The sequence below is a fragment of the Poecilia latipinna genome, unplaced genomic scaffold, assembly GCF_001443285.1.
Source record: "Poecilia latipinna isolate Pla-1442-1.1 unplaced genomic scaffold, P_latipinna-1.0 Scaffold1182, whole genome shotgun sequence".
NCBI classification, from domain to species: Eukaryota; Metazoa; Chordata; class Actinopteri; order Cyprinodontiformes; family Poeciliidae; genus Poecilia; species Poecilia latipinna.
In genome coordinates, this window is record NW_015113798.1 from 95220 (window position 1) to 121796 (window position 26577).

Here is a 26577-nt window from a genome sequence, read left to right on the forward strand (position 1 = left end):
GTCCCCGGTGAATGTCAAGCACCTTGGGCAGTCTGCCGGTCAGCTGCTGATTGAGGTCGGAGCCACGAGTCGGCCGGCTGCCGAACGCCCGGCTAAAAAGGCGAAGATTCTTTTCGGGGCAATTTCACTCAGTCGTGCAGAGCTCTGGAGGAACGGAGGCGGTTTCTCATGCTGATGTCCATAATGATGATGCTGCAGAGCAATTTCCAAGAAATATCGCGCTCTTCCTCCAGACAGAAAATGACCTGCAATTTTTTTTTTTTTTTTTTTCCCCCCCAATCCAAAGCATGTAGCTTTTCATGTCTGGGCGATCCGCCGCGTGCCGTGCTTTTTTTCCCTAATATTTCCGAGCTGCGCCTACAGAATCTTTAAATTACTCCTTTTACTCCAGGAAAAGGGGGGAGTAAAATATATATATATATATATTGCAATTTTGCACCTATAGCAGCACCACAGTGATGTTTGTTTCACAAGAAAATTAAAAAGCCTCCGAAAACAAATTTTTACAATATGTTCATAGGCAAGACGACGGCGGCGCCTCAGAACAGCAGTAGTTACAACACAAACCACAGTCATTAAATATAGAGAAAATAAGGAAATGATGCCATTTTTGCCATTTTCTACAGAGAGGAAAATATTTCAACTAAGATTTTTTGTTATTATTACCATTATTACTATTCAAGACGCTGCTGTTTGTACACAAGAAATTGCAGACACTCGGAGCTGAATCATTTGGCGACGCGTTAAAGAGCATCACCACTTTGTGGATGTTGAGAGAGGAAATGTAAACAACTTGGAGTGTCAATAATCAACCACCGCCTCAGAGCTTATCAAATGTCTAAGATGAAAAATATTAATACTTCTGCTATATACATATGTACATGTAAAATACACTAAATGAAAGACAATGACTTGACGACATTGACTGTCTGTACAGCAAATATGAATAAAATACAAATCTGTAAAGATGTAGGAAACTAACCAAAACTGTGAAGGGAGAAATACTTCTTAACATAACTGGACTGGAACTCTTTTTACACTCCCCAAAAAAGTTATCTGTAGACAACAATAATATAAAAGGCTTTAGGCTAGGTTTTATGGTTAGGTTTGGGCTTTATGATAAGTATGCAATAAAATATTCATAAAGCTTTGGAGAGTGGCGTATATATCCAGGCGTAAAAGTGATTTTCTTCTGCAGATCTTCATTTATTGCACATGTTAATCATTCCCACTTCTTTTTTTTTGTGTGTCTAAAACTTACTCCTGGCAAAAAAAGAGACAAATATGAAGTAAAAGTTATATTTTGTAGTTATTCAAAAGACCCACTGCCTGTTGAAAGTTTTGCTTTTGCCCCCAGCAGAGTTTCTAATTAGCTTTTTTTTTTTTAATAAAAAAAACTACAAAGATTTCCTTCATCTCATAAGTCAGATATGGTTTTGTGTTAAAAACACAAGCTCTTTGTGTTCATGCTACTGGGAAAACGTTGTTGTTCAGTGCAGAGATTCCCCAGACAGCAGCATGAAAGGGGATGGATCAAACTTTAACATTGTGTTAGCATTTAAAGTTATTCTTTTTACTCTCTGCTCACATCTACATAGGAAAACTACCACTGAGTGTTAGGGACAATGTAAATGAAGAAGGGTATTTAAAAAAAAAAAAAAAAAAACTCTGACATTTTGAAATTAATCTAAGATTCTTTTTTTTATTAAAAAAAAATCTGAGATTTAAAAGTAAAAAATGTTTCAACTTTCCAAACTCAGAAATTTCCCATTTTTTTCTAGACAATTTCTAAGATTGGTCTCAAAACTTCTGAGAATTTTCTCACAATTTTTTAGATTTTTGGAGCACAGAAACTTCTAGAAATTTTCTGAGATTAATTTCAAAGTCTCAGTTTTTTGGCAGAAATGTACTCCAGTTTTTTTCCATCTACGATGGCCCACATACGCTGTCACAGAAAACAGGGTTACCTTCTGGTAGCAAAGAAGAACAAACAAACTCTTAATCCTTCAGTGCACAGCCCCACTCACAGATTATTGTATCCACTTTCAAAATGTATATGTTTTTTCTTCTTCCTGTATCAAAATAGTCCCAATCCAACAAAAACTGATCACAAATGTTGAGATTTCTCAACAATTTTTGCTTTAAAAAAATCTTTCCCACAGATTCGCATGAATCAACTCCATGATGAGAAGAGTCAAACGTCTTCAACGTGTTTACATTTCCAATGAAACACAAAGCACAACTGAAACACACAAAAAGTGAAAACTCAACGCAACATTTTTTTTACCAAGAAATGCATTACACCTGTCAAACTTCATTACACTTTTATCTTTTAAAATAACTGTCAAGAACATTCATGTGGCCGTGCAAACATAGACTTGAGTGGTAAAGGAATTTAACCATCAATTACACAGATTTTTTTTTTTCCTTTTTCTTGTGGCAGCCGATGCATAAATGCATCAATTTCATTTTTATTTGTGCAACGCACTTCAGTTGTCAAGTCTACGAAGTTGAGTTTGAAACTTTTTCCGTTTTTCTGTCTTACACCGACTCACTCAGTTTGAGTATTTCAGTCTAAGTTTTGTGCTGCTCCAAACATTAGCTGTTCTCTTCCCCGACTCAGGCTGAACATCAATCATTTGTAGAGGAAGAGAGACTTCTGCTGAAATATCCTCATGATCACCAGGAGATTTCCCCTGGTTCCCACCAACCATGAAGTGAAAATGAAAAAACAAAGAAAAAAGCCAGGGGCTTCTCACTCTGCCTTCTACCTGCAGTCTGACAGGCCTTTGAGGCTGATGTACAGGGAGCTGACCATGGTTGCCTCCTCCTGCATCGACTCCTTCAGGTCGGGTTCGTCCACACACATGAGGGCGACCAGCCACTCGGGCAGCTTCCCGCTGAACACCAGGTAGATGCAGGGATTCATGCAGCTGTTCAGGCTGGCCAGCAGCATCAGGATGGTGAAGGTGGCCGCTGGAGAGAGAGAGAGAGAGAAGAAATACTGAATAGTCGGCTTTCTCTTCATATTTACAGCCCGTTAGTGTTAGTTTTTAAGTTGGAAGCCGTGTAAAAACAAGTGGTAAAATGTGAAGGCTTAAAAGATTCAAAGGGGATGAATTTTGCACTTTTTGTACCTCCATTTGGGCCTCTAATGCTTCTACAAAACCAACTCAAGCACTTGGAAAAATACAGCAAAACACAGAGACGGATTTTGGCAACGGTTTATGTTTTTTGGTGTTTGAAAAACCTCTGGAATGCAATGTCACAAATCAGCAATCTCACCCAAGCAATCCCAGCGAAGTCCTTACTGTTACCAAGCAACCCAAGTGGAGCTCCAGCACCTTTGATCAACTGCTTTATGTATGCATTGCATAATGGCTGCTGGAAAAGACAAGTGTTTTGCTGTTGACTTACCATCCAGAAACCACTTGCTGTGCTCTTGTTAGTTGTGCAGGAGGCCCCACTTCTGCTTTTCAAAGGTGTACAGTTGTATAATTGCACATCCGTTTGCAGCCATTTTCATGTGTGAGGGTAAATATTGAGTTGAGGGGCAGAAGCAGATTATCTGGGTTTAAAGTGACAAGGCGCCCTAAAACAGCTCATTCTGAAAGGGCTCAAAACATGCAGAACGAGCATTATCTCATTATCTAAGAATGATTTTGTACAAAAAATGTGTAGGATCTATATCCAAACATGTTCAAGGTAGAATAGTAGGTCACCTATAAATGTTTCATCAAACCAAACTTTTTGTTGTAGCCAGTATTATCTTTATTAAAACAAAACTGCGACAGACAGGGTGACCCGGCCTCTCGCCCGGAACGTTAGCTGGAGAGGCACCAGCACCTCCCGACCCCACTGAGGGACAAGGGTGTAAAGAAAATGGATGGATGGACAACATTTTTTATCTGTCTGTGAATTTGTTTTGTCCTAATAAATAAATGCTTCATTTAAATCCACCTTCTGTGCTGGTTGGACAAACTTGCGTTGTTTTTGAATCGTAGTCTGGGGCTGGAAGTGCCATTTGGACACCCCGGTTTTACTTTACGCAATACTTTCTGTTGGTTTATTCTACTACAGATACATTTAGGTTTGGGAATATGAAGTGAGAAAATGTGAGAGAGCTCATTAGACCTTATTGTGGGCTCAGTAAAGCTCTTACACTGGGTGGGCGCCTCGGCGTCCCAGACGGACCAGAGCTGCACGGTGAAGAACGGCGTCCAGCAGACGACGTAGGCCAGCACGATCACCACGGTCATCTTCACCGTCTTCACCCGCGCCTTCGACAGCCCCACCACGCAGCTGGCCCGGGAGGACAGCGGCCTGCTCGCCGCCTGCCCCCCAGCAGCCCCGGCATGGTGGTGCGTCTTCAGGTGGATGCTGGCGTGCACGGCGCGGCAGATGCGCACCTGGCACACGATCACGATGAGAATCGGCAGGACGAATATCACCAGAGTGGTCCAGGTCACGTAAGCCCTCAGCCCCCATGGCACAACGAACTGACCCCAGCAGTCGTAGACCCCCGGAGCGACCTCGACCCGTGAGAAGATGAAGACCTGCGGGAGGCTGCCGACAAAGGAGACGCACCACGCGGCGCACACGGGGCCGTTCCAGCGCGCCCTCCTCCGCTGGAAAGTCACCATGGGGTTGCAGATGGCTTGGTAGCGGTCGATGGTCATCACCACGATCATATAGGTGGAGGCGAACATCCCGACCACCTGCAGGTACTTCACCAGGCGACACAGGATGTCCGGGCCGACGAATCTGTCCGTGATGTCCCACATGAGCTGCGGGCACACTTGGAAGAACGTGACCACCAGGTCGGCGACGCACAGGTGTAAGACGAATACGCGCATCCTGGAGAGCTGCTTCCGCCCCTTCCACAGCACCAGCAGGAGCCCGAAGTTCAGGAGCCCCGCGGCGACGAAGATGATGGACAGCAGAGCTATTTCCAGGCGAGCCAGCCGCTCGTCGCGGGGCTCGTCCCCGGCCGGGACGGCCTCCGAACTGGCGTTGCTGGTGTTCGCGCTGGACCAAGCCATGCCGGTCACTCCGACGAGCGCTGGCCAGAGGGGCCCCGCACCATTACGCAGCCGACGCAGGTGGAGAGACGGTTGAATATTACAAACACAAAGCAGGCGGAAAGAAAGCTTATTAAAAAGTCAAAAGATGGCCGTAGGAGATTGCAGACCATTTTTCCAATAACTAGGAAGCTGGTTCAAGTAAACTGGGGAGCGGAGAGGGGAGAACAGATGGTTTTATATCTGATCTGGGCAGGAAGGAGGAGCGACCTCACAAAACGCAGGAGTTGTTTCCAACCAAAGAAGGTAGAGAGAAAATGGAAAGGCATGACAGAAAACATTTAAAAGTATCACATCTTCAAAAAACTTTTAAGAAATAGTTTACTGTACAGAAGGAGTTAAGCTATGTTACTCAAACTTATGTTTTATATTTCATTCATGCTATTAACTTGAGATGTCTTGAAAAAATGTTCTTACTCCTTTTTTACACCACAAACGTGAATGTGTGTGTGTTTTGTTTTTGTTTTTTTTATCAAGACTTGATGTAAAAGTGTTAGACAATGTTGGAAATAAAATGCTCAAGACGCATCTTCACCCCTCTTTACTTTGATGTGCAGGTGTCTTTTGGTGTCATAGCCCAATTTTAGACATTTTAAAGGCCACCTTGAATTAAATTTAAGACAAAAACCCTCTAAATTTAGAATTTAATTTATTTGGTAGGGACAATGCACATTAACATTTCTTACAGAATTAGCCAAAAACTTGTTTCCATCTGTTGTCCCTGGATAATGCTCAATTTGTCTTGCTAAAAGCAACAGATGTAGGAAAATAAGTCGATAAGGGAAGGGTGGGGTACATATACTGCTGTACAAGCAACCAAAGCAAAAAAAACAAACAAACAAAAAAACCCTGAAATTTCTGGGCTGTTTGTTCTCTTGGCAGCGGCTTTGTTTTTCTCACACTGGATATGGCTCTCTACAACGTTCCTCCATAGTGCCTAACGTAATTTTTATACAAAGTTTTCTGCACAGCATGCAACTAGCCTCGTACGGATTGGCAAGAGAAGTGAAGAAATGGAGATAATGAATGCCGTCCAGCCAATGGGCGATACATTTGTACTTGCCCATAAAAAACCTAGCTTGCTAGCGTTCATTAGCTGATAATTTTCGGGAGCCTCAACCGTCTCTAGTTACATTACACAGGTTTCTGATTGAATAAAACTTTTTGTTTGATATGATTTTGTTTTGTGATTGAATAAAAAATTTTCGCATTTTTATTTTTTATCGAATTATTGTGAAATAAAGTTAAGTCCATACAATGGACATACCTGCGCGCGACTCAAGCCTGACAGAAAAGTCCCACGAGACAAAAAAACAAAAACACTACATATCCGACAATATCAGAGATTAAATAGCCCTACCACGACAAAAATGCAAGACCTGTGATTAATATTTAAGACCAACGTATATTTTTACAATACATTTTCAGGTCTTATTTTAAATTTAACATTTTTAAGAATGGACAGACACCTTGTAAATTCACCCCATCCGTATTTCAGTATTAAGTATTTGAAAAGGATTTATTGGAAGCAATATTTGTTGGGTTGTTAGATTTTAAGTGGCAGTACATTTTTTGGCCTTTTGGATTGACTTTCAACAGGCCTCGATTCACATTACTGGCTAAAATGATAAATCACACAAGTGGTGGTGGAAACATACTGGCAAACAAAACGAAAAATCAGAAACCTTTGGATTAATCTTATAATACCCTTATTTAAAAAATAGGCAAGAGTACAGCATTTACATGTTGATTTGTAGTTAAATAATTTTGAAAACTAGAAGCAACGGAGTGGAGTTTCCTTCCACTCTAAAACAATCCACCATTATTATGTCAGCCTATAACATGAAATCCTATATGGATCAACTTAAGTTTGTGGTTCCAACATGACAAAACATGAAAAACTTCAAGGGGTGTGAATATTTGTACAAGGCACTGGATGTAGTATTTTATTCCACCGGCAAAAACTCATGCTGCTACGTTTTATCTTCGTACACGTGGTAAAACAAGGGGCTTAAGCATCAGCCTTTTTGTTTCTTTTTAAAAAGAGAAAATTCAAAGCAGACAAAGACAAAGATACCTGTCCAAAGTGCTGCCTCCGCAGATTTGAATCGAAATGAAAATGGGAAAAAGTAGCCAAACGGTAATGAGTGCATACGCATGTCTTCCTTTTGTAGTGTCCTTATTCACAACATGCTTCAGCTACTCTAACCATATCTGGCAGCAGTGCAGTTATAAAGTAACACAAAAACCCTTTGAATTTTTTTCCCTGTCTAAAATAAAGATAACTACTTAAATAACACTTGGGCAAAGCCATTTAAATCACAATGGTGACCAGTTCCTGTTTTATTCAAAGCTTCACATGACTCAGCAGTTCGTCTTTATCCATCTGGTATCGACTTTTCTTCCAGATGTCACGGAGCTCCTGCAGGCTGGTGCCAATTTCCTTCCCCGATGTGATGCCCATCTTCCTCAGATCGTGGCCGCTGACGGGGAAGCGAGGCACCGACCACCTCTGGAGCTCCGACAGCAGCTTCTCCTCACCTTGATACTTCAGCAGCTCACACACTTTGCTCTGAGAGTCCGGCTCCCGGCTCTGGGTAGTGCGAGATATTACAGATATGACTTACTTACGATTAATATATATATATATATATATATATATATATATATATATATATATAAAAACAGATTCAGATGGTTCAAACTTGTGAAAGCAGATCTGACCTTTCACTTGACAATTAATTGTTCTAGCAGGGGCGTCTCAATACAACTTTTTCTCAATACAGATTGCGACACCTCTAGTTTCTATGTTCTCAAATCCTGACTGATTGTCTTTAATGTGACAAATACATTCTGACAGATTTAAAATCACAGGTGTCAAAGTTTCTACAAACTTTGATCAACTTAAAAATAAAAAGAAGAGTTTAAAAAATAAGTTGCCTCACTTCCCTTTATTTTAAAAGGTAATGTTAGGAGTGCCAATAATTGTGCCAGGGAGTTTTGAATCCTATAATGAGAAAGTTTCTCGTCTTGACAAGGAACTGCTTCTGAATTTATTTTCTAGCTCTGGCAGTTAAACCCTTTCACTCAGCAGAAGAAAAGAAAAGATTGGACTAAATGTACTTTAAATATGTTTTACAAGCTGCCGTTTTTAGAGGCTGATTGACAGAATCAACCTTTGAAGGCACTAAAAGGCTGCAATCATCCACACATAAAAATGGTCGAAAATTTACAAGAAAATGGGGACGTGACCTTAAAACTGGTTTGGTACGCAGGCAGAAATCATCATCAGGTTGCTCCTGCAGACTTACATCGATAATAAAGTCAGTGAAAGGTCTGAGGTCGTCTGGCTCTTCGTCGCTCTTGTGGAGCGTCCGCCTGTGCTTGACCAGGAACAGAGCCAGCGTCTTCTCCTCCCTGGACACCTTCAGCCGCAGGTCCATCTTGTCCACGTTGTCCGGGCCGTGGAACAGGGCCGCCAGGACCGTCATGGGTTTGGGAGAGTGGGCGCTGGCGTTCCGCCATACACGCTTCATCTCGTCAACGTCGCCATCTGGAGGCAAACCTGGGGCGTAGCGGGGGAGAGAACAGAACCGGAATGAACACAAACTCGACGAGGAGAATTAGACGCATTTCTGTGAAGGCTTTAAAAAAGTTGAATTTAAAATGAAACTAATTTACAGCTTCAGCCTACATCTTTTCGATTAATGCAAAACTTATTGAGTTATTTCTATTTCGCTTCATTTTGAATCTCATTGATCGTAGCTATTATCATTTGTGTTTGTGTGTTTTGGATTGAATAAACTATTTTAGCTTGGATTTCATATTTCTAATAATGCCTGAATCAAAATCTGCTCTCATGTTAGTATTTTCTAAAGTCTAACGTCTCTCACCGATGTACTGAGCTAAGTCTAGGTTGTAGAGAAGCTCCAGCAGATGAGCAGCGTGGTTCCCCACCACCATCTTCTTTAACTCCACCCAGATTCTTTCTCCTGATATGGCTGCCAGCCCCCGGCCGTTTTCCCTGATGGCAGTCAGAGTCTCGGGCTCATGCTCGTCGGCCCTTAAAGCCACCCTGCCGTAAAACCTGGGACAAAACAACGAGACCGTGACCAACTGAACCACTTGTTTAGAAATAACCACACACCACTTACGGTTTCTGCCTACCTGAAATACCTCAGTATTCTCAGGTAGTCTTCTTGTATCCTCTGCTCAGCGTTGCCGACGAACCGGACTTTGTGGTTCTGGAGGTCTTCGTAGCCTTTGAAATAGTCGTATAACGTTCCGTCGAGCCCTGTCAGACGCAGAGTGGACCACTTGGGATTAAATCATGATCACTGTTCATCAATGAAGTTCCTTTTCACTTGGGAGTGGAGTTACCCAGAAACATAGAGTTGATGGTGAGGTCTCTACGCTCGGCGTCTTTCTGCCAGTCGGTGGTGAACTCCACCTCCGCGTGCCGGCCGTCCGTCTCAACGTCCACTCGCAGTGTGGTCACCTCAAAGTTCTCATCGTGCAGCTGAGGAGGACAAAGATATGACTTAAAAACTTAATTTATTTCAATAATTAAATGAAAAAAACCCCAACTGGGTCTCATATATACTATTATCTCGATACATTAAGTGGTATATTTCAAAGGTTTATGCTCTCATGGCACCGCAGAGGTCATTGGAACATCTTGAATCCCAGTCACAGACTCCAATTTCCCCAAAACGCCTCATACATAGCCACTCCCAAGTATAAGGGGCTTGTCGCTCCAACAGCTGAACAAGAAGCCGACATCTCCTCTCATGGCTGACAGATGAAGAGCATTAGTGGCTGAATTATAAATATATCTCATGTAGCTGTTTACATCGGTCGCTGCCATGATTTTTAATGACTCAAAGCGTGAACGTGTGTTTTTAATTTAATTTCTTACTCAATGGAAACCCAGCAATTGCAAAATTGTGCTTTTTCGACAGAAGCAGAATATTAGCAGCGTGACATCCCTAACTAGCAGAAGATTTGCACACATTTTAATAAAAACGCAGCTAGTGAAGCGCATCACATCACAATCCCACCAACTTCTGAAGAGCCTTCTCTACAGTGCACCGCAAAAGGCCGTCACTGTTAGCTGTCCTTTCTTTTTTCATTATCCGTCCCATCATCAGGCTGGAGAAAACTCATTTTCAAATCTCATCATATCCGGATCTTATTTTATGGTGCAACAAACTTTTAAGTGAGCTCAAAGCTGGACTATAAAGTAAGCATTAGTTCACTTCGTTCACTAGACCCTGATTGCATTCACTTCAGCTGTCCCATAACTTCAAACTGATGCTCCATGTGATTCGTTAATCTGCCGTTTGAATAGGATGAGGAGAAGAATCAACTTTCTTAAGGAATGTGAGGCAGCAAACACACACACACACACACCGTTATAGGCTTCAGTGCTGCTGCTCAATATCTCTAAGAGCCTCCGCTCAGCCAGGATGCTGCCTGCAGCTGAAAGGTGAGATGAAACCAACCGTCATAAACGGCAGTGGAAGAAATGAAGCTGCATCAGCAATGATCCAACTGCTGATTACTCCCAGGTTTTATTCCACCAGTATATCTTCTCATTTCTCCCCGTGATTTTATCTGGAGTCGGTTTAAAAAAAGAGAGCGAGAGAGGGGGAGAGAGTGACTGCCCAGGATGTTTAACATATTTAAAAGGATGTTCACTAAACATCAGGTAAAGCTGGACTTGTATTGTTATTATCTGCTATAGTTTGGGCTGAATAAACAATAAACCAAGAACCAAAGTGGATGTTGATCTTGTTTAAACAACTTCAATCTCAAATATGTTTAATTCAAACATCCTCTTAATGAACCTTTAAAGTTTATATTAGATTGTTATTCATACAGAAGTAGATGACTACACAGCAGATGGAGGCAGAAGATGGTGACCCATGATTTTCCTCCTGTGGGAAACGTGCAGAGTACAGAACATGAAGTGTTTCTGGGATGTGCAACAGTCTGAACAAATGCAAAGTCTCAGACTAGCCGTTAGCTTCGACTTCCAGAACAAACTTTAGTTTTGCCCCAGATGACTCACATCACTGGCAGATTTAAGTTTCCAGTGGTGGAAACACTTCCGCTAGTAAGAAAATAGCGAAGCTAACTTTTTGTTTAGTGCTTTAGCTAATATTAGCAAAGCACTAAGCACCAACTTGGCTGCTTTTTATGCTTTCAGTTCATGTCTGAGTTGAAGTTTTAGTTACCAACTGTTATTAATTCTTCAGGTAGTTAGATGTTTATGTTCGTGCTCTTATTTTGAAGTGGGTGAACACCGTTTTCTCTGCAGCTCCGTTTCCTTTCGTTCCATCTTTCTTTTCCCCAAATAACTTAACTTCAAACAAGAAGCATACAGGAACAAAATAAAACAGACATTGAATAACAATATTTAAACATAAATATCTAAGAAGATTATACAACAGGTAAATTATTATAATTATCCTTAAAGTTTGTTATTTAGCAATAGTTTCAAAACTCCTCCTATCAAGTGTTAGTGTAACTAACTTTTTAGCTAGCGGTGCCCACCACTTAAGGTTATAAACAAAAGAAGGAAAAATTTTAATTTCCTTTCAGAACCAAACTTGTTGGTTGCCAGGGGACAGTAACATGAATAATTTGGGGCATAATTGTAATCTGGAGAGAACTAAACTAATTCTAACAGAGCCACTGTAATAAATATCCCTTTAAACTTCAGATCTACCAAGTACTTTAACTGATCAGACTGGTTGTGAGGATGGGCCAACAACTCACATGGTTACAATTTCGATTCATCAAACTGGTTATTTAATCATTCGTGGCCACATGTTCGTAAAACAATTCATTAAGCGCATTTTTCTTCACTCCGCTTTTGGCTTTTCTTAAAACTGAAGCTCGAGTCAAAGTGCATAACTCTTATACAAGCCAACTATAACTCTTATTTTAGTTAGCTATAACTAAAATAAGAGTTATAACTCTACAACTATAACTCTTATTTTATAACTCTTATTTTAATAGCTATGTAATGAAGCTGCCAAGAGTTTTATTCCTCAAAAACACTCATCTTAAACAACATATACAGAACCACGGAGTATGGACGGTTGGAGTTTTTTTTGTAGCACTAAATGATAAAAGAGATTGTGCATTCATTTTTAAAGAAACAGAAGACAAGAAGTCAGTGTCCAATAAGTTGAAGAAAACTGTTTCACAGCCTGACATCTCTAGTCCAAAGATATCTGGCTGTGCAACATTCCTGCTGATCCTCTCATCTGCATACACTTCCAGCTTTTTTGATCTCCTGCCCAAACAAACAGTAATTATTCACCCATCTACCTCTGGAGGCAGAAACGAAACTGATGCAGGCATTTCCAGTAGAAGAGGGATTTAATTAGAATCCAACTTTGGTAACAAGTTCTCTTTTATGCCAGATGACGGTTTAGTCATGGACATATTGCTTTAACAAACTGTCACCAATTTTAACACTATTTACCTATAAGTATCAAGACTATGATATTTAATCTAACACTTTAGGTTGAAGAAAAAGCTGGTATGAAGACAGCTTTTCAAATAATCACTAAAAAGCAGATTTTTTTTGTATCAGTTGCCATTAAAACTATTCAGCGTCTTACCCGTGCGGTAATGGTGCCGTGCTTCTCTCCTTTGTTGTTGATCAACCTGATCCCAGCATCTTGGAACATGCGCTTCATCTCCTCCGGAGTGGCTGTGGTGGCAAAGTCCACGTCCTCAGGCCGCTTCCCGGAGAGCAGATCCCGCACAGCGCCGCCGGCGATCCGCAGCTCATACTGGTGCTTCTCAAACAGCTCTGGAGAAACGAGATTCTGACTTATTCAAAACAGGATAATGAACTATGAGCACGGATTTTTACAAGTCAGATTCTCAAATAGTAACAATGCACCAATTACGATTGTGGCAGATAACGTTTTTTTTTTTTTTATTACTTTGTATAATCATCATTGTCAGATGTTATAAGGTCACAAAACAACTTCAATATTCCAATCTAATTTCATGGAAAAACTGAACAGTATACAGACATGCTTAGCTGCACAATAGGTGGCACTCTTGAATATAAATGAAAGTTTAGAGCATTCCTTTCCAAACTACAATAAGCTAAAAAAAAAAATCTGTTCCATGTCTTTCATTTTTTTCACATTTTAAAAACAGCTTGCACAACAGGTTGGACAACTGACCTGTTTTGAACCTACTACCAGAAATAAAGCGTACAGCAGTAGTTTTGCTTTTACCAAATCGCAAAGCTTGAGGTCAGTGGAGAAGAAACTAACAAAATATTTTACAATCATCGATAAAGTGTCCTGATTTTTGGGTTTCTTTAGGTAAAAATAAAATGCACAAAGGCAGCAAAGCTTTATTTATACCAAAATGACACATAAGTAGACTAATTAGATGACTTCTCAAGGCTAGTGGTTACAAATGATTTTTGAAGTAGAAAAAGCGGTGAATGTTTAAATCAGAGGGTGAACTTGAATTATTATTAATATATTAGTTGAAAAAAGTTTCAAAATGACGATATTATTTATCGCAATAATTTCTGGAGCAATTTATTGTCCAGCAACATTTGTTGTCGTGATAGGCCTTCAGGTGATCTATTTTTATTCATTTAGAAAAAAATGCTTTTTTAAATCTAAATGCCTGATACCAGAATTAACATAAAGTATTACAATCATACTTGAACAAAAATATTAAACTTCTGTAAATTGATAAATATGTAAATGGTTGTGTTAGATGAGCATATTATATCACATCATATCATATCACTGGCAGACTTGTGAATTAAACTGAATCCACTCTGTATCTAAGTTTTTTTTCCTATCAAATCGTGTGTGTTCACCTGCTATCCCATTCAGCCCATCAGTGAAGAGAGACTTGAACTCGCTAGTCTTCAGCCGCATGGTGAACAGACTCCTCCATACACTATGACTGATCACAACAGGTCTGAAAAATCTGCTCCACATTTACACAGAGAGAGAGAGAGAGAGAGAGAACACGTCAGGTCCCTCAGTTTGGGTTCGCTTGCAGTAACTGAGGAGCTAGCTGGCTAACTTGTCATTGGAGGACAGTTCACTGCGGTTCAAATAACGGTCTCAAAGCACCTGGTATACTGTCAGAACATGTCAGCATCAGCCGCTTATGGGAAACGGAAAAAAAACAACCTTGGCACACTTTATAAGCCAACAACACAATTTTCACCGAAAATTATCTTTCTGTTATATCTGGTCTCCTCATGAAGCGATACCGGAAGAGTTTCAGAAAACGTGCGCTCACCTACCAATAGCGTGAGAGGTTTTCGGTCACGTAAGGCGGGTTTAAAACGTCTCTCGCGAGACTTGTCATGTTTTAAAGTTTCAGGCGCTGCTGCCTGTGCCATCTGTCAGAGAAATAAGCTCCAGGATGCCGCCGTTCAGGCAATGGGGAGACTTCTTTCCCGGCTGGAAAACACCGGCTAATGGCACCGACTTTCACGACAGACTAATCAGCAACCTACTTTATTACCAGACTAATTATCTGGTACTCAGTACTGCTGTTTACATCATTGCAGGGTAAGAAATGTCGTACACTGCATCCTTTTATTGTTTGTAATTAAAAAAAAAAAAATTATATATATATATATATATATATATATATATATATATATATATATATATATATATATTGCTCAAAAAAATAAAGGGAACATTTCACTTTAATTTTGTGTGTGGCTCCAAATCCAGGCCTCCATTGGTTAATAAATTTGATTTCCATTGATGATTTTTGTGTGATTTTGTTGTCGGCACATTTGACTTTGTACAGAACAAAGTATTCAATGAGAATATTTCATTCATTCAGATCTAGGATGTTATTTGAGTGTTCCCTTTATTTTTTTGAGCAGTGTATATACAGACACGCATACATAAAGTTTGTTATCCTGCCGTTTGCTAGTTTCGATGGACAAAGTAAAACGAGGAAACAAACTGAACCAGAAAGAGAGGTTATTACTTAGTTCCAATGAAATCCTTAAGCTTGAAGAACTGGTCTGTGGTCTAGTACCAACAAACAAAATTGTATTCACACTTCTGGAATGCTTTTGCATTTCGTCACTCTTGTCTTTTTGAGTTATTTCAACACAAAGAACCAGGTAAAAATGGTCTTTAAAAATGTTTACATGAGAAAAATATCAAAAATGTCAAGTGCATTCAGTGGGCCTATAAAGTATTAATGCTACTGTTAAAATTATTTTTTTTTCAATTGTAAGACTTAATAATTTATAAACCTTCTAAAGGTTTTATGAACGCATGGCCATAACCTTCTAAAAAGTTAAAGACTGACAGTAGACCGTAACATTCTAAATACAGTTTCCAAAGTCTTACGCTGTAAAATGAAAGTGCATGCCTGTACAATCAGAAAGACTACTAAAATAAACGCAAACCAAATTCTTATAGTTTATTTTTAGCACACACACACATATATATATATATATTAAGTGAAGCACAGCAAATACCATAATGTTCCTCTTGTGAAAGTAAAACTGTTCAGCTCTATTTTGGCACTCAGGCACAGTTCTGCTTGTTGCTCTGCTTGGACAGGACATGGGGGAGAAAAAGGAAAACAAAACTGTTTACGATTCAACTCAGTTCATTTATATGCTGCCAGCTCACTACAAATGTCTCAGGGCAGCCTAAAAAAAATAATCCAAGTTGTAAAACGATGTAGTCAAGTTCAGTTTATAATTAAATTGGTAAAAGAATTCTATTGGAGAAGACCAAGCTGATTGCATCCAATCACTGACTTAGCAGGAATCACTTATTAGTAAGCACTGAGTATCTGTTGCAAGTTTCATGGTGTGGTACTTTTACATTTTTTGCTCTATGTAAAGGCGAGACTGAAAATATTACTTCGTCTTTTAAATAGACTGAATATCTGATGAGTTTCCGTAACTTTCTCATGACTCCGGGAAAACAAATTCCGGTACATGACCTTGAACACACCATCCCCATGGTGACACGTTGAGGTGGCAGCGTCTTCCTGTGAGGATGTCTTTCCTCAGCAGGAGACAGAAATACGGATGTGATTAGAAGATGGGTGGAGATTGTTGTGTTTGTGATTGTTATGTGACAATCACAAACAATCAAAATGTGGAAATGTTCGAGGGATACTTTTCCCCAGGCGCACCGTAGGAGACATGATGCTGATAAAACATCTAACCACTAGGTGGAGCAAGTGCTTAAAACACTGATATTTCAGGAACACCGCAGCATTTTAAGCTGCGCTCACGTGCCTCTGTGTTGTCCCGCAGGTTCAAGGACCCGGTGGGAGTGGGCACCGGCACCGCCGTTATGTTGGCCGTTTTTCTGCTCTCAGCTTGTGTCGGAGAACTGCCACTTATTGTCGGCTTGAAGAGAAGGAGTCCCTTAACGTTTCTTATCATCGACATTATAGCCGTTCACTTCGTGGCTAAAACCTTTGTAGGTATCAGGACATTTTTGTCAGCTACCGCTATATGCCTGGCCGGTAAGTTCACCTCTTTGTCTCACTAAATAAATAAATAAAATTAATTAATTAATCAATTAATTAATTAAAAAGCAAAATGTAATGGTTAGTGCCTTTTTTTAATGTTTTTGTTTTGTTTTTTACATATTTGTTAAAACTGTCACCATGTGGTGACAATATGTGATGAGACAACTAATCTGAAAAAAATCACCTCCAAAAACAACCAATCAGAGCCAAGAGGTGTGTGCTGTCTATCAAGTTCATGTACTTACTACTAAATGTGCTAATGGCTAATGGATGAGCAGCATGACAAAAAAATTGTGATATGCCTCCTGGCTCTGATTGGTTGTTTCTAGTTAGCACTGGGAGAAGGCAGAGGAACTCAATTTTTATTAGATTATCTGTTACAAATATGTAAAAAAATTTTTTTACAAAAGTTACATAGAGTATCTTGAGTTATACCAGGTTTAATAAATGATCAATGAATTATATTTTTGCTAAATTGCAAACATTAGCATTTGCCTTTCCCTCTGCACTGCAGTGACTGTTTCACATGCTTCCCTTTGCAACCGCAACGTGAACGAGGTGGCGTGCATTAAAGAAGCCCAGAAGCTGAAGGGGTCACCGATGGGCTTTTTATTAAAGGCTCGCGGGAAAGAAAAGGAAATGAACAACTAAAGGAGACAGAATGATTGAAAAGGCACTTTTTTCCCCCCCAGATGAAACAAAAATGCTTCCTCTATGCTCATTAACCTTGTTAAAGTTCCTCTTTTGATATTAAGGGACCGACTGTAACTGACAAACTGCATCTTTGCTAGTGAATGTTTTCCGCCGCTCTGAGGAGCGTCTCTCTGTCCTGCACTAAATCTGTTGTGTGCACCACAGCTACATCCTTCATGGTTAAGAAATCTACATACATGTCGGTGCTTGTCGTGAGTAATTTAATGAATAAAAGAAATACAAGAAAGCTAACCAGTCTTGACATTACAACAGGCTTTCTCAATTCTTTTGAGACACTTTTAGAAAATACTAACTTAAGATTTATTCATGAAATAAAGGCTCGATATCCTGTCTTGCACATATTTTTTAAAATTCTGACAGCAACAGAATCAACAGAGCAACACTGAAATGCCTCACTTTATGCAGATGATATTTTGGTTTACCTCTTTGATCCCTGTGCCTTTTTCAAAGACTTTCTTTTTTAAATTTTAAGATTTGTTGGCAAATTGGCAGAATTCAGTTCACACGTTCTAAAAATATAAAGTTTTGATATTGACTTATTTTCTTCTTCACTAGCAGCAATAATGACACATGATCTTGAAATGTTTAATGAAAGAATGGCTCACCACACTTTCTAAAATCAACCTCCAATCTTTTAAGGTCTCTGTCAGCTTTAGATATTTAGAGATGAATCGTTTTGCACATTCTTCTTTTCCAAATAGCTTAAATTCAACCAGACTGGATGGAGACTTCCAGATTATCAGTTGGGTTAAGGTCTGAACTTTGGGCCAGCATAATATTCCCATAACCATATTTCATCATGGCGCATTCAGACTTACTGTTTTGATTGTAACACATATTCTTTTTGTATGCTGGCCAAAATATTTACTTTTGGTTCCATCTGATCAAAGCACCTTCTTGTTTGTATCAAGAGCATTTGATCAGACCTCGACTTTTCCTGCTGTGTTTTTTGGTTTTGATGTCGTTTGTAGCTAATGTTACTAATAAAAAACTCAACAGTGTCCTTTAATATGCCGTTTGGCAGATCTTTTCTTGTTTTTCTCTCCAAGATCTGCTTTAACATGTTCGTGTGGTCATAAAACGCTATGCTTCATAAATAAAGAACATAAAAACACAAATCTGCCTTCAGTTCGTCTTATTGGGTCGTTGGTTCCACCGGTTTACACTTCAAGTTCCTTTCAATAGAGATTGAAGTTTATACAACATACTTTACTGCTAGTGTCTACCATCTGGAAAAGTTGAAAAGGAAAGCCATGATGCCCATCAGGAGTTCTCCTGACTCTCCTGTGTTTTATCTGAGCCGTGTCTCCAGAGTGATGGATGGGGTAAATGTTCTTTCCCTTCCACTCGTTCAAAGTTTTAATCAGTGACCTCGCAGTAGATTATAGAGCTGTGTGAAGGTTCTTTTGACAGAGTGGGTTTATCTGCAGTCAGTAAAGCTCTAAACTTGGACTACATACTTGTTCTGATTTTTTTTTTTCCCTCTCTATTCCATTTGAAACTGCAGATAACAAGAGTCCACTTGGAGAATAATGGTGGAAAAAGAGGTTTGGCCAAAGAATAAATGTTCATTCTTAGCATTTATCTTTTTTTGTAGCAGTCTAACTAGCTTGGTCCACATTTGCAAAGACAGAACAGACCATTCTTTGTTTCTCTTACATTTTAGGTTCCTGCAGTCATTCATTTATTAGAGCATTATTAGGAACCATCTTAAATGTCTTTGCCGTTTCATAGTGGCATATAATGAGAGCTAGAGTTTCCTTAAATATAGATATTTTTTATCACCTTCAAAGACCTGAAAGGTCCAGATAATGATGTCATGAGTTTTAAGCTTCTGACTGCTTAATTAGCAACAGCCGATCTCAAGCTTTTAAAACATTTTTGGGAATAATTTTAAAGGTATTTTTGGGCAAACTCACGTTCTGTCAGCAGGAATGGACCAAAATTTCAATAAGCCATTATGAAAATATTGTGGAAGGATAACCAAAATGTTTAACCCAATTCATTCAGTTTAAAGGCACCAAATCCTAAGGAAATGTATGTATACTTCCAACTATGAAGGAACTAAAAAACAAACAAAAAAAACCTTATTTTTCTGGTATTTAGTAATTATTTAAAAGTGTATTCTTAAATACATGCTAGAAAATTAGTAAATAAAGGGGTTATTTCTCCAATCATGGATGCAGTTTTATGACGGTCATATCAGTAGATCTTATTTTAATTTGCAGAGATTCATATTCAAAAGGTTATTGAAACTTGTTTAAACGTAAACTTTAGTTTCTTTTCTGCAGAAAACCCTGTGTATAACACTTTCAAATGATAACCTGACACTCACAATATGGCGGATGCGCTGACGCGTCACTTCCATTGGAAGTCGAAACTAATACGGCGCTTGCGCCTATGTTTTTAACAATAATAATAATGATTCAGACAGAAATAACTTACAACCGGGCGCTAAAAACACATTAGAAACATAATGAGTTGGTTTATTTCGGAGCTCAAAAGGTTATTGAAACCTTATGTTTATGGCAAAAACACGTGCGCTTCTCGTCCAATAGCGTGAGGTTTTCAAAGCCACATCATGCGCTAGGGAAGTCGCTCTCGCGAGACTGAGCTTGAAGTTACAGCTGTTTGTTTTTCCTCTTGGTTCTGCTGGACTGAGCTGTCAGAGGAAAATAACCTACAGGACTCTAATGGCTAAAGTAGAGGTGGCACCGCTGAGGTCGTGGGATGACTTCTTCCCCGGCTCGGAACGGTTCGCTAAACCGGATTTTGGAGACATGGCAAGATGGAACAACCGAGTTGTCAGCAACCTGCTTTATTATCAGTCGAATTACCTGGTGCTCGCCATTGCCGTTTTCTTCATTGTCGGGTAAGAAATGCCATATAGTAAAAGTTTTTTTTAGTCTGTTTTTATTTTTTTTTTATTTTTTTGTATTCACTTAGTCTGGTTGCCTTGCTGGCATAAAGAAGGGTTTAACCTACTTCTAGAAAGATCAGCGGAAGCAAAGGCAGGAAATGACTCTGCTGCTGTTTGAGAACAAAATAAATACATAAAAAATACTGCAGGTTAAAAGTTGATCATTTTGGGAACTGGCCAAGTGCTTAACACTAACACATAGACTTTGGTGTAGAGTGAAGTCCAGGAACAGAGTGAACTAGTTTGGGCATTCCCAGATGTCTGTAGTTAGTTGATAAATTGATCTAACAATCTTACCTGATAGCGTCAAACATCCTGTATGTGTCATTGGTTGTTAATTTGTTCGAGTTAAAGCTTAATGTACCATCTACCGATCAGGACAAGTTTGCAAACCTGGGTTTTTGTCATGAAACCTGGGTCACGTGTTTTGCTTCTTCAGCCAATGAAAATGCCATGCTGATGACAAATCAGCTGTATTTCCGTGTTTGATTAGAGTCCAAATCCAGCATTGGAAAATTGCTTCAGTGACTTCATCTTGACTCCGTTCAGCAAATCTGAACTTTAACACATTTATTTTTGGTTTCTAAACTGAGCAAACCATGTGAGATGAGAAAACATTTCACTCAGTTAACGTTCAGCAAAAGTAACTGCATATGGGTTTGTAGAAGATAACGTGAGATTTAGCCAGATCTGCATAACACCGTGGATATTTACCATTCTCTGCTGCATCAGACGGTACACTAAACAAGTAATTTTTCAAATAAAAATGTTCAAACATGCAAAGTGCACAGTCATTCTGACAGAAAACTAAATTAAAAACTAAATTAATCGACCGTAGATCGAAACTGCTAAATTTTCCCTTGTCTGACTACAGCCGAAAACTGTCAGATACGGAAAATTCAGATTGTTTTCCTTTGTTCATTGAATGCATCATAACTAAAACCTCTTTGTTTCAGTCTGTAAGCACACCAACAAGCTGCAGCTCCTCCAGAGTCATCTTGCAGCTTTCCAGGTTAGGTAGAGGGCCATCTATTAGTCGCTCAGTTGTGCCAGACTTCTAAATGCAGTAAAGAGAGTTGAATACATCCACCCACTACACTTTTCAGACTGTCATTTGCTGGAAAAAGTTACAATCTGCCTTCCTTAAAACTTCTTTAGCTCTTTTCCACTATTATTGTACCTTAAAAAAATAATATAGCTTTATGCTACCTGAATCTTTACACTTGTTGTCCTTAGTTTTGTTTGAGGTTTTTGTTGCTAGAATGCAGCATAAAGACGAAGAGCCCTGTTTCCATAGAAGTCATAAACTTGGCCAGAAGCCATGGGTGGTGGTGTGTCAATGCTGCCGCTGTCACAAAGCACAAAGCTGGCTTTATCTGGACGTGTAAAGCAAATGCCAGTTTAAAAAAAAACACACACACACACACACACAATACACACTAGATACACAGAAATATTTTTTTCAACGGACTTATCCATTAATCAGTTATTTCAATTGCTTTTTACAGCTTCCAGCTTTCTTTTAAAATTGACATTTCTCTATCAAAACAGTCATAACGTGCAGGGATAATGTTGTTTTTGTAATTCAAACATGTAACCACTAGAGGGAGCCAGTGCATACACCATAACTTGCTCCGTGACACTCTGGAGGGCATCGCAACCGCCTTTAACCCGCCTTGTGTCGCCCTGCTGTGGTCCTGCAGGTTCCTCAACCCTGTGGGGATGCTCACAGCCATTGCCGTGGTGTCGGCCGTCTTCCTGGGCTCCGTCTGGGCAGGAGAGAACCGAGCCGTGATCAAGAACTTCAAGAGCCAGAACCCCACGGCGTTCGTGATCGCCGTCATGGTGGCCAGTTACATGCTGATTTCTCTGCTCGGCAGTGTCATGACTTTTATGACAGCAATCACTTTACCTCTCATTTGTAAGTTAATGGAGAATCTTTATGCAACACTGGATTATGAATTATTATATCATTTAAAAGTGGTCTGGATTACACGATTACACAAAGTAGAAACTTTTTCTTCTTTTTTTTAAAGATTTGTTTCTAGTGGTCTTTATTTGGCGGTGGTCAAGTTGTCATAGGCTGCAAAAGTCAAAGGGGCGGGACTTGAACCCCTCTGTCGAGGATATATGGGTTGCATTCTCTATCCCCGCGCCACCGCGCCTGGACCTAAAACTTTTTTGTAACGTTCGGGCGCACATGCGCAGAACGGGCAGCTGCGGGGTTTATTCTTCGCATGCCCGCCATTGTTTTAAATGTAAAACAATGGCGGATAGTATCGTGCTTTGTTGCGTTTCTAACCTTTTCAGACGGGTTGCTGTTTACTGTGGTCAAAGTAAAGGGTCGTTTTGACATGCTAAAATCATAGCGCCATATAGTGGCCTGGCGTGGCAACTACAGCTGACTGTATCGTCTGATAAATGTGGAACTTTTCCCTACTCAACATCCGACAAATACCAGCAGCTAACAGGCAGCAGTCTCGTGTAAACAAAGCCTAAATTCTCCCTGAATCAGATCATACTCTGGGTTTATTTATGAGTTTGTTTTGGCCAAATGTCAAATTTTAAAATGTAATTTATTTACTTCTGTCTGCTCTGCAGTGATACTCGCACACGCTTCGTTTCGCCTGCGCAACATGAAGAACAAGATGGAGAACAAGATGGAAGTCGCGGGGCTGAAGAGATCTCCGATGGGCCTTTTGCTCGAGGCTCTGGGGCAGCAGGAGGAAAACCTCCTTAAGATTCAGACTTTACTGGAGGGAAAAATGAAGGAGTAGCGGCCACGTTTCTGCAAAATGCAACAACTTTCAAGTTTCTCTATTGTCTGGCATGTTGACGATAAACAAAAGACTGCAAATCAACAAACGTTATCTCCTCCTCAGGGTATCTCGTGACGCTCCGGTCAGAACTTGTCAGGGGTGCTTCTCTCGCTGCCCCATCCCTCCCACCCCTTGCACATCTATGCAAATCGTGTCCCGCTGCAAGCTGCGAAGCCTCTTGTTTATGAAATCTGTGTTTAATCAGTCTCGCAGAGCCCTCCGTTTGCACTCGAGTGAAATTGTGAAAGCGGCACGCAAGTGTTGCAGTTTCAACCGAGACTGAAAAGTGCTCGCTCAACATGCGTCGCTGCCAAGACAACAGAGCGCTTCGAGTTCACGGAGGAGGAAAACTCTTCACATTTTCGAGTGGAACTGTTTACATCGGCCCGGAGTTGGACTGGAACCAGCCAGCTGCAAAACAAAGAGAATCATGCAAAAAGAGCGAGCCCAGCTTTGACTTCAGTCTGATCACTTTGTCAATATTTGAAAGGGAAAACTTGAAAGGAATTCTCCTGACCTCTTTAATTTTGACAGTGCCTCGTGGGTGATGGATGGGGGAACGCTACACTCATCTGACATACTAATCGATGACTGTGCAGCAGATTATGGCGCATTTCTGATTCATCTGCTGTCAATAAGGCCCTGAACTCAGATCAGATGCTTTGATGCTGCTCCGTCTAAAATGGAGTCCAGATAACAAGAATACACTTGTGAATAAAAAATAAATAAATAAACCTGTCGAAACATGGTTTTCTAATGGCAATTTTTTTCTGATATTAAAATAAATAAATCTTTTAAAAGTTTGTTTTTGAAAGATCCTGAATGATTACAGTACCAGAGCACTCCTCACCATGTCATGATATTTTGTGGTACTACACTACAAAAACAAAAAATCTTACAAAAGTATTTCTGATCTAACTTCTAGTGTAAACATTCAGTTACACTTGACATGAGAAAACTTACAAGTAAATTATCAGCAAGACATAGCAGCTTGTTTTAAGCCAGTAACTCTTTTATTGATGTAAAAGTACTAATGTCACTGGCAGTTTATTTCACTTCTACATGGGGAAAAAATGTGTGGTTAAAAGTGAAATGGTAAATCTGCCAGTGGAAGGAGTACGTTTATTAGTTAATATTAAGCAGTTATTGACTGAAAACAAGCTCCTATATCTTGATAAAAAGGTACTTGTAAATTTGTCTAATTTCAAGTGTACGAAAAACAATTGCACCAGAAATTGCACCAAAAAACTTGGCAAGATTGTGTTTTTGCAGTGTAAATGTGGCTATAAGTGTCAGTCACATAAAGAAGTGTAACTGCTTTTAATCTTATTCCCATTTATTAATACTCCCATTGAACAAACAGTGGAGAAAAAGTAATATAAACTATTAAAGATATAAATACACAATGTGCTGCAGCATGCAAGTATTTAATTGAATACATATTTTTAGTGACTTATACAATTAATAGATTATGAATTTGTATTGAATATTAAATCATTCATGACATATTTAAGCAAAAAGGAATGCTTTAATTAGTGAATTATGACTCATTTGGACCTCCGTACATAAGAAGTTTCCTTGGGAAATAATACTTTATCCCATGCAGAGCATTATTTGCTTTTTGCTTATGTTCATGTAAGGCTTAAAAGTGCAAATGTGCAAACAACTATGAGGTCCAGGTAATTGCAGCAAAGTTTAATGGAAACGGAAGCCGAGCTGGACAGCGCTCCACTTATCTGCTCCTGATGGGGGGGAAAAAGTGTTGTTTATATTTGAATGGCTCACTGGTTCTTCACGTGTTGCATTCTGGGTTGTCTAAAATCCAAAAAACACACAGGCTTGTTTCTCTACCTCCAGTGTTTCTGTTGAGTTTAATGGCCCGCTCCCTCTGGGCTACAGCTGTGATTTACGTCCCCTGCTGCCTCATCCATATTGGGAAAACTTGGAGTAAACACAAGCACCGCTGGCAGCAGAATCAAGTAAAGTCATGTCTCAGAGGGCACAGTAGAGGCCCTTGTTCTTCATGAGGCAGCAGCTGAACGTGTGTGTGTGCGTGTGTGTGTACCGCCTGCTGCTCACTCAACAGGTGTGTGTCATTGTCGACTCAGCAGAGAGAAAGAAGCTCCCCTTCAAAATCCGTATTCTGATATTCATACTGTTCCCTACAGTAGGGTGAGTGAAGCTCCAAAAGTTGCTACATGTAAGGCCTCGCAGAAGTATTCACACCCCCAAGAATGAACTCATTCACATTGTGATCAGCTTCAATGAGTTTTAAATCAGTTTAAAGGGACAGAGTGTTATTCTTTGCAACATGGTTATTTGAGCATGGTTATTTTTAAGTGTTAGTCAAGATTCTCCATTTGATTGAGGTCAGGACTTTATCTAGACCATTCTAGCAAGAATTTGCTTTGATCTAAAAGCCATTGGATTCTACTGGAAAGTGAATTTCTGCCACAGGCTCAAGTTTTGTGTTTTTCCATCATTTTTAGCAGATTTTTTGTCCAGTTTTTAGCTCCATTTATTTTCTCATCGACTCTGACAGTCTTTCCTGCAGGACCGCCCCCCCCCCCAAAAAAAAAAAACAAACAAAAGAAAAAAACACTCCCACAGGCTGATGCTGCCACTACTATGTTTAGCAATGAGGATGATCATGGTAGTAAGCTCCTATGTTAAAAAGTTACTTATAAGTTAATTTCGTCTTATTTAGTGCACTATATACACTAAAAACTAGACTAAATATACTTAGTAATTTATTGTGTTTTTGCTGTGATTTCACTTTTAAATTGTGGTTTGAAAATTATTATTTTTTTGTTTCTAATGGGTCTTCATGTGAAATTTCAAGAAAGCTAACGTAGCTCCTCGGGCTAGCTTGAATTAAATATCCGCCCCCTTTTTGTGTTTATGAGCAAATAACTGCTGAAGAGCATCTTAATAGCAAAATGTTGGTTATAAAGTTGACTCAAACATTTAACCATAAGGTTAGTATTGAAGATAAGGGCCTAAATTGCTCCCTAAAGGTAACGAAGCAGCAAAGTTTAGTCATTTTCTTCGTAGTCCTTATACCTGATTATCAATAAATACCGAGAACACCATCAGACATTTGATGCCAGCTCTTCACCTCATTCATTGTGCGGTGGAGACATGTCTGTCTGAACCTAAATTACTGCGGTTGACGCCGAGCCTTATTCCACATTAGCGGAGCTTTCTTCTGGGCTGATAATGAAGGGTAAGTACAGAAGTGGGGGTGGTGGGGCTTTGTTTTAGTAGTGAAACGTCAGCGGTAGCGTCTGGCTGCAGCTGGTGTGAGGCAGACAGCTGGACGAGAAGGCGCTCGCGCCGCTCTTGTCCCTGAAGTTGTGGAGGCACGAGACCTCCTCTGAGCTAGCTTACCGAGAGGCGCTGGGAGCGAGTTAATGTGCTGGGTGGCAGGAAAATGTGAGAAAGGAAGGAAGGAAGGAAACACGGGAAAGGAGCAGAATGCTTGTAGGAGCACAGTGTTGTTCAT

At 39.8% G+C, this 26577-nt stretch overlaps 4 protein-coding genes and 1 long non-coding RNA gene across 8 annotated transcripts; 3 read left to right on the forward strand and 2 right to left on the reverse strand.

The window, feature by feature from the left end:
- Positions 1-1724: 1724 nt before the first annotated feature.
- Positions 1725-6676, reverse strand: avpr2b.1 (arginine vasopressin receptor 2b, tandem duplicate, 1). The gene is made up of 2 exons (XM_015053473.1): positions 4163-6676; positions 1725-2976 (listed from the first exon to the last, which is right to left on the reverse strand). The coding sequence occupies exons 1-2, from the start codon at positions 5040-5042 to the stop codon at positions 2768-2770; spliced, it is 1089 nt and encodes a 362-aa protein (XP_014908959.1). The 5' UTR covers positions 5043-6676; the 3' UTR covers positions 1725-2767.
- Positions 6677-7396: 720 nt separating this feature from the next.
- trnt1 (tRNA nucleotidyl transferase, CCA-adding, 1) lies at positions 7397-21086 on the reverse strand. Of its 4 annotated transcripts, none has more exons than XM_015053468.1 (8): positions 20551-21086; positions 13957-14069; positions 12719-12912; positions 9462-9600; positions 9249-9375; positions 8975-9168; positions 8393-8646; positions 7397-7674 (listed from the first exon to the last, which is right to left on the reverse strand). In XM_015053468.1, exons 1-8 carry the CDS (start codon positions 20565-20567, stop codon positions 7429-7431), a joined length of 1284 nt encoding a protein of 427 aa, XP_014908954.1. In that variant the 5' UTR covers positions 20568-21086; the 3' UTR covers positions 7397-7428. The 4 variants fall into 4 exon arrangements, with proteins under 4 accessions (XP_014908954.1, XP_014908956.1, XP_014908958.1 ...); XM_015053470.1 differs by lacking the exon at positions 20551-21086 and adding an exon at positions 14316-14398 and having other exon boundaries at positions 13957-14080; XM_015053472.1 differs by lacking the exon at positions 20551-21086 and adding an exon at positions 14219-14310.
- On the forward strand, positions 9993-14274 carry LOC106960392 (uncharacterized). Its single transcript, XR_001427549.1, has 2 exons — positions 9993-10494; positions 14103-14274. It is a non-coding gene; the product is annotated as an uncharacterized LOC106960392 (long non-coding RNA).
- Positions 14443-18451, forward strand: LOC106960391 (PRA1 family protein 3-like). Its single transcript, XM_015053475.1, has 3 exons — positions 14443-14665; positions 16399-16613; positions 17134-18451. The coding sequence occupies exons 1-3, from the start codon at positions 14517-14519 to the stop codon at positions 17268-17270; spliced, it is 501 nt and encodes a 166-aa protein (XP_014908961.1). The 5' UTR covers positions 14443-14516; the 3' UTR covers positions 17271-18451.
- LOC106960390 (PRA1 family protein 3-like) lies at positions 19930-23822 on the forward strand. Its single transcript, XM_015053474.1, has 3 exons — positions 19930-20205; positions 21957-22174; positions 22855-23822. Exons 1-3 carry the CDS (start codon positions 20027-20029, stop codon positions 23028-23030), a joined length of 573 nt encoding a protein of 190 aa, XP_014908960.1. The 5' UTR covers positions 19930-20026; the 3' UTR covers positions 23031-23822.
- Positions 23823-26577: the final 2755 nt, after the last annotated feature.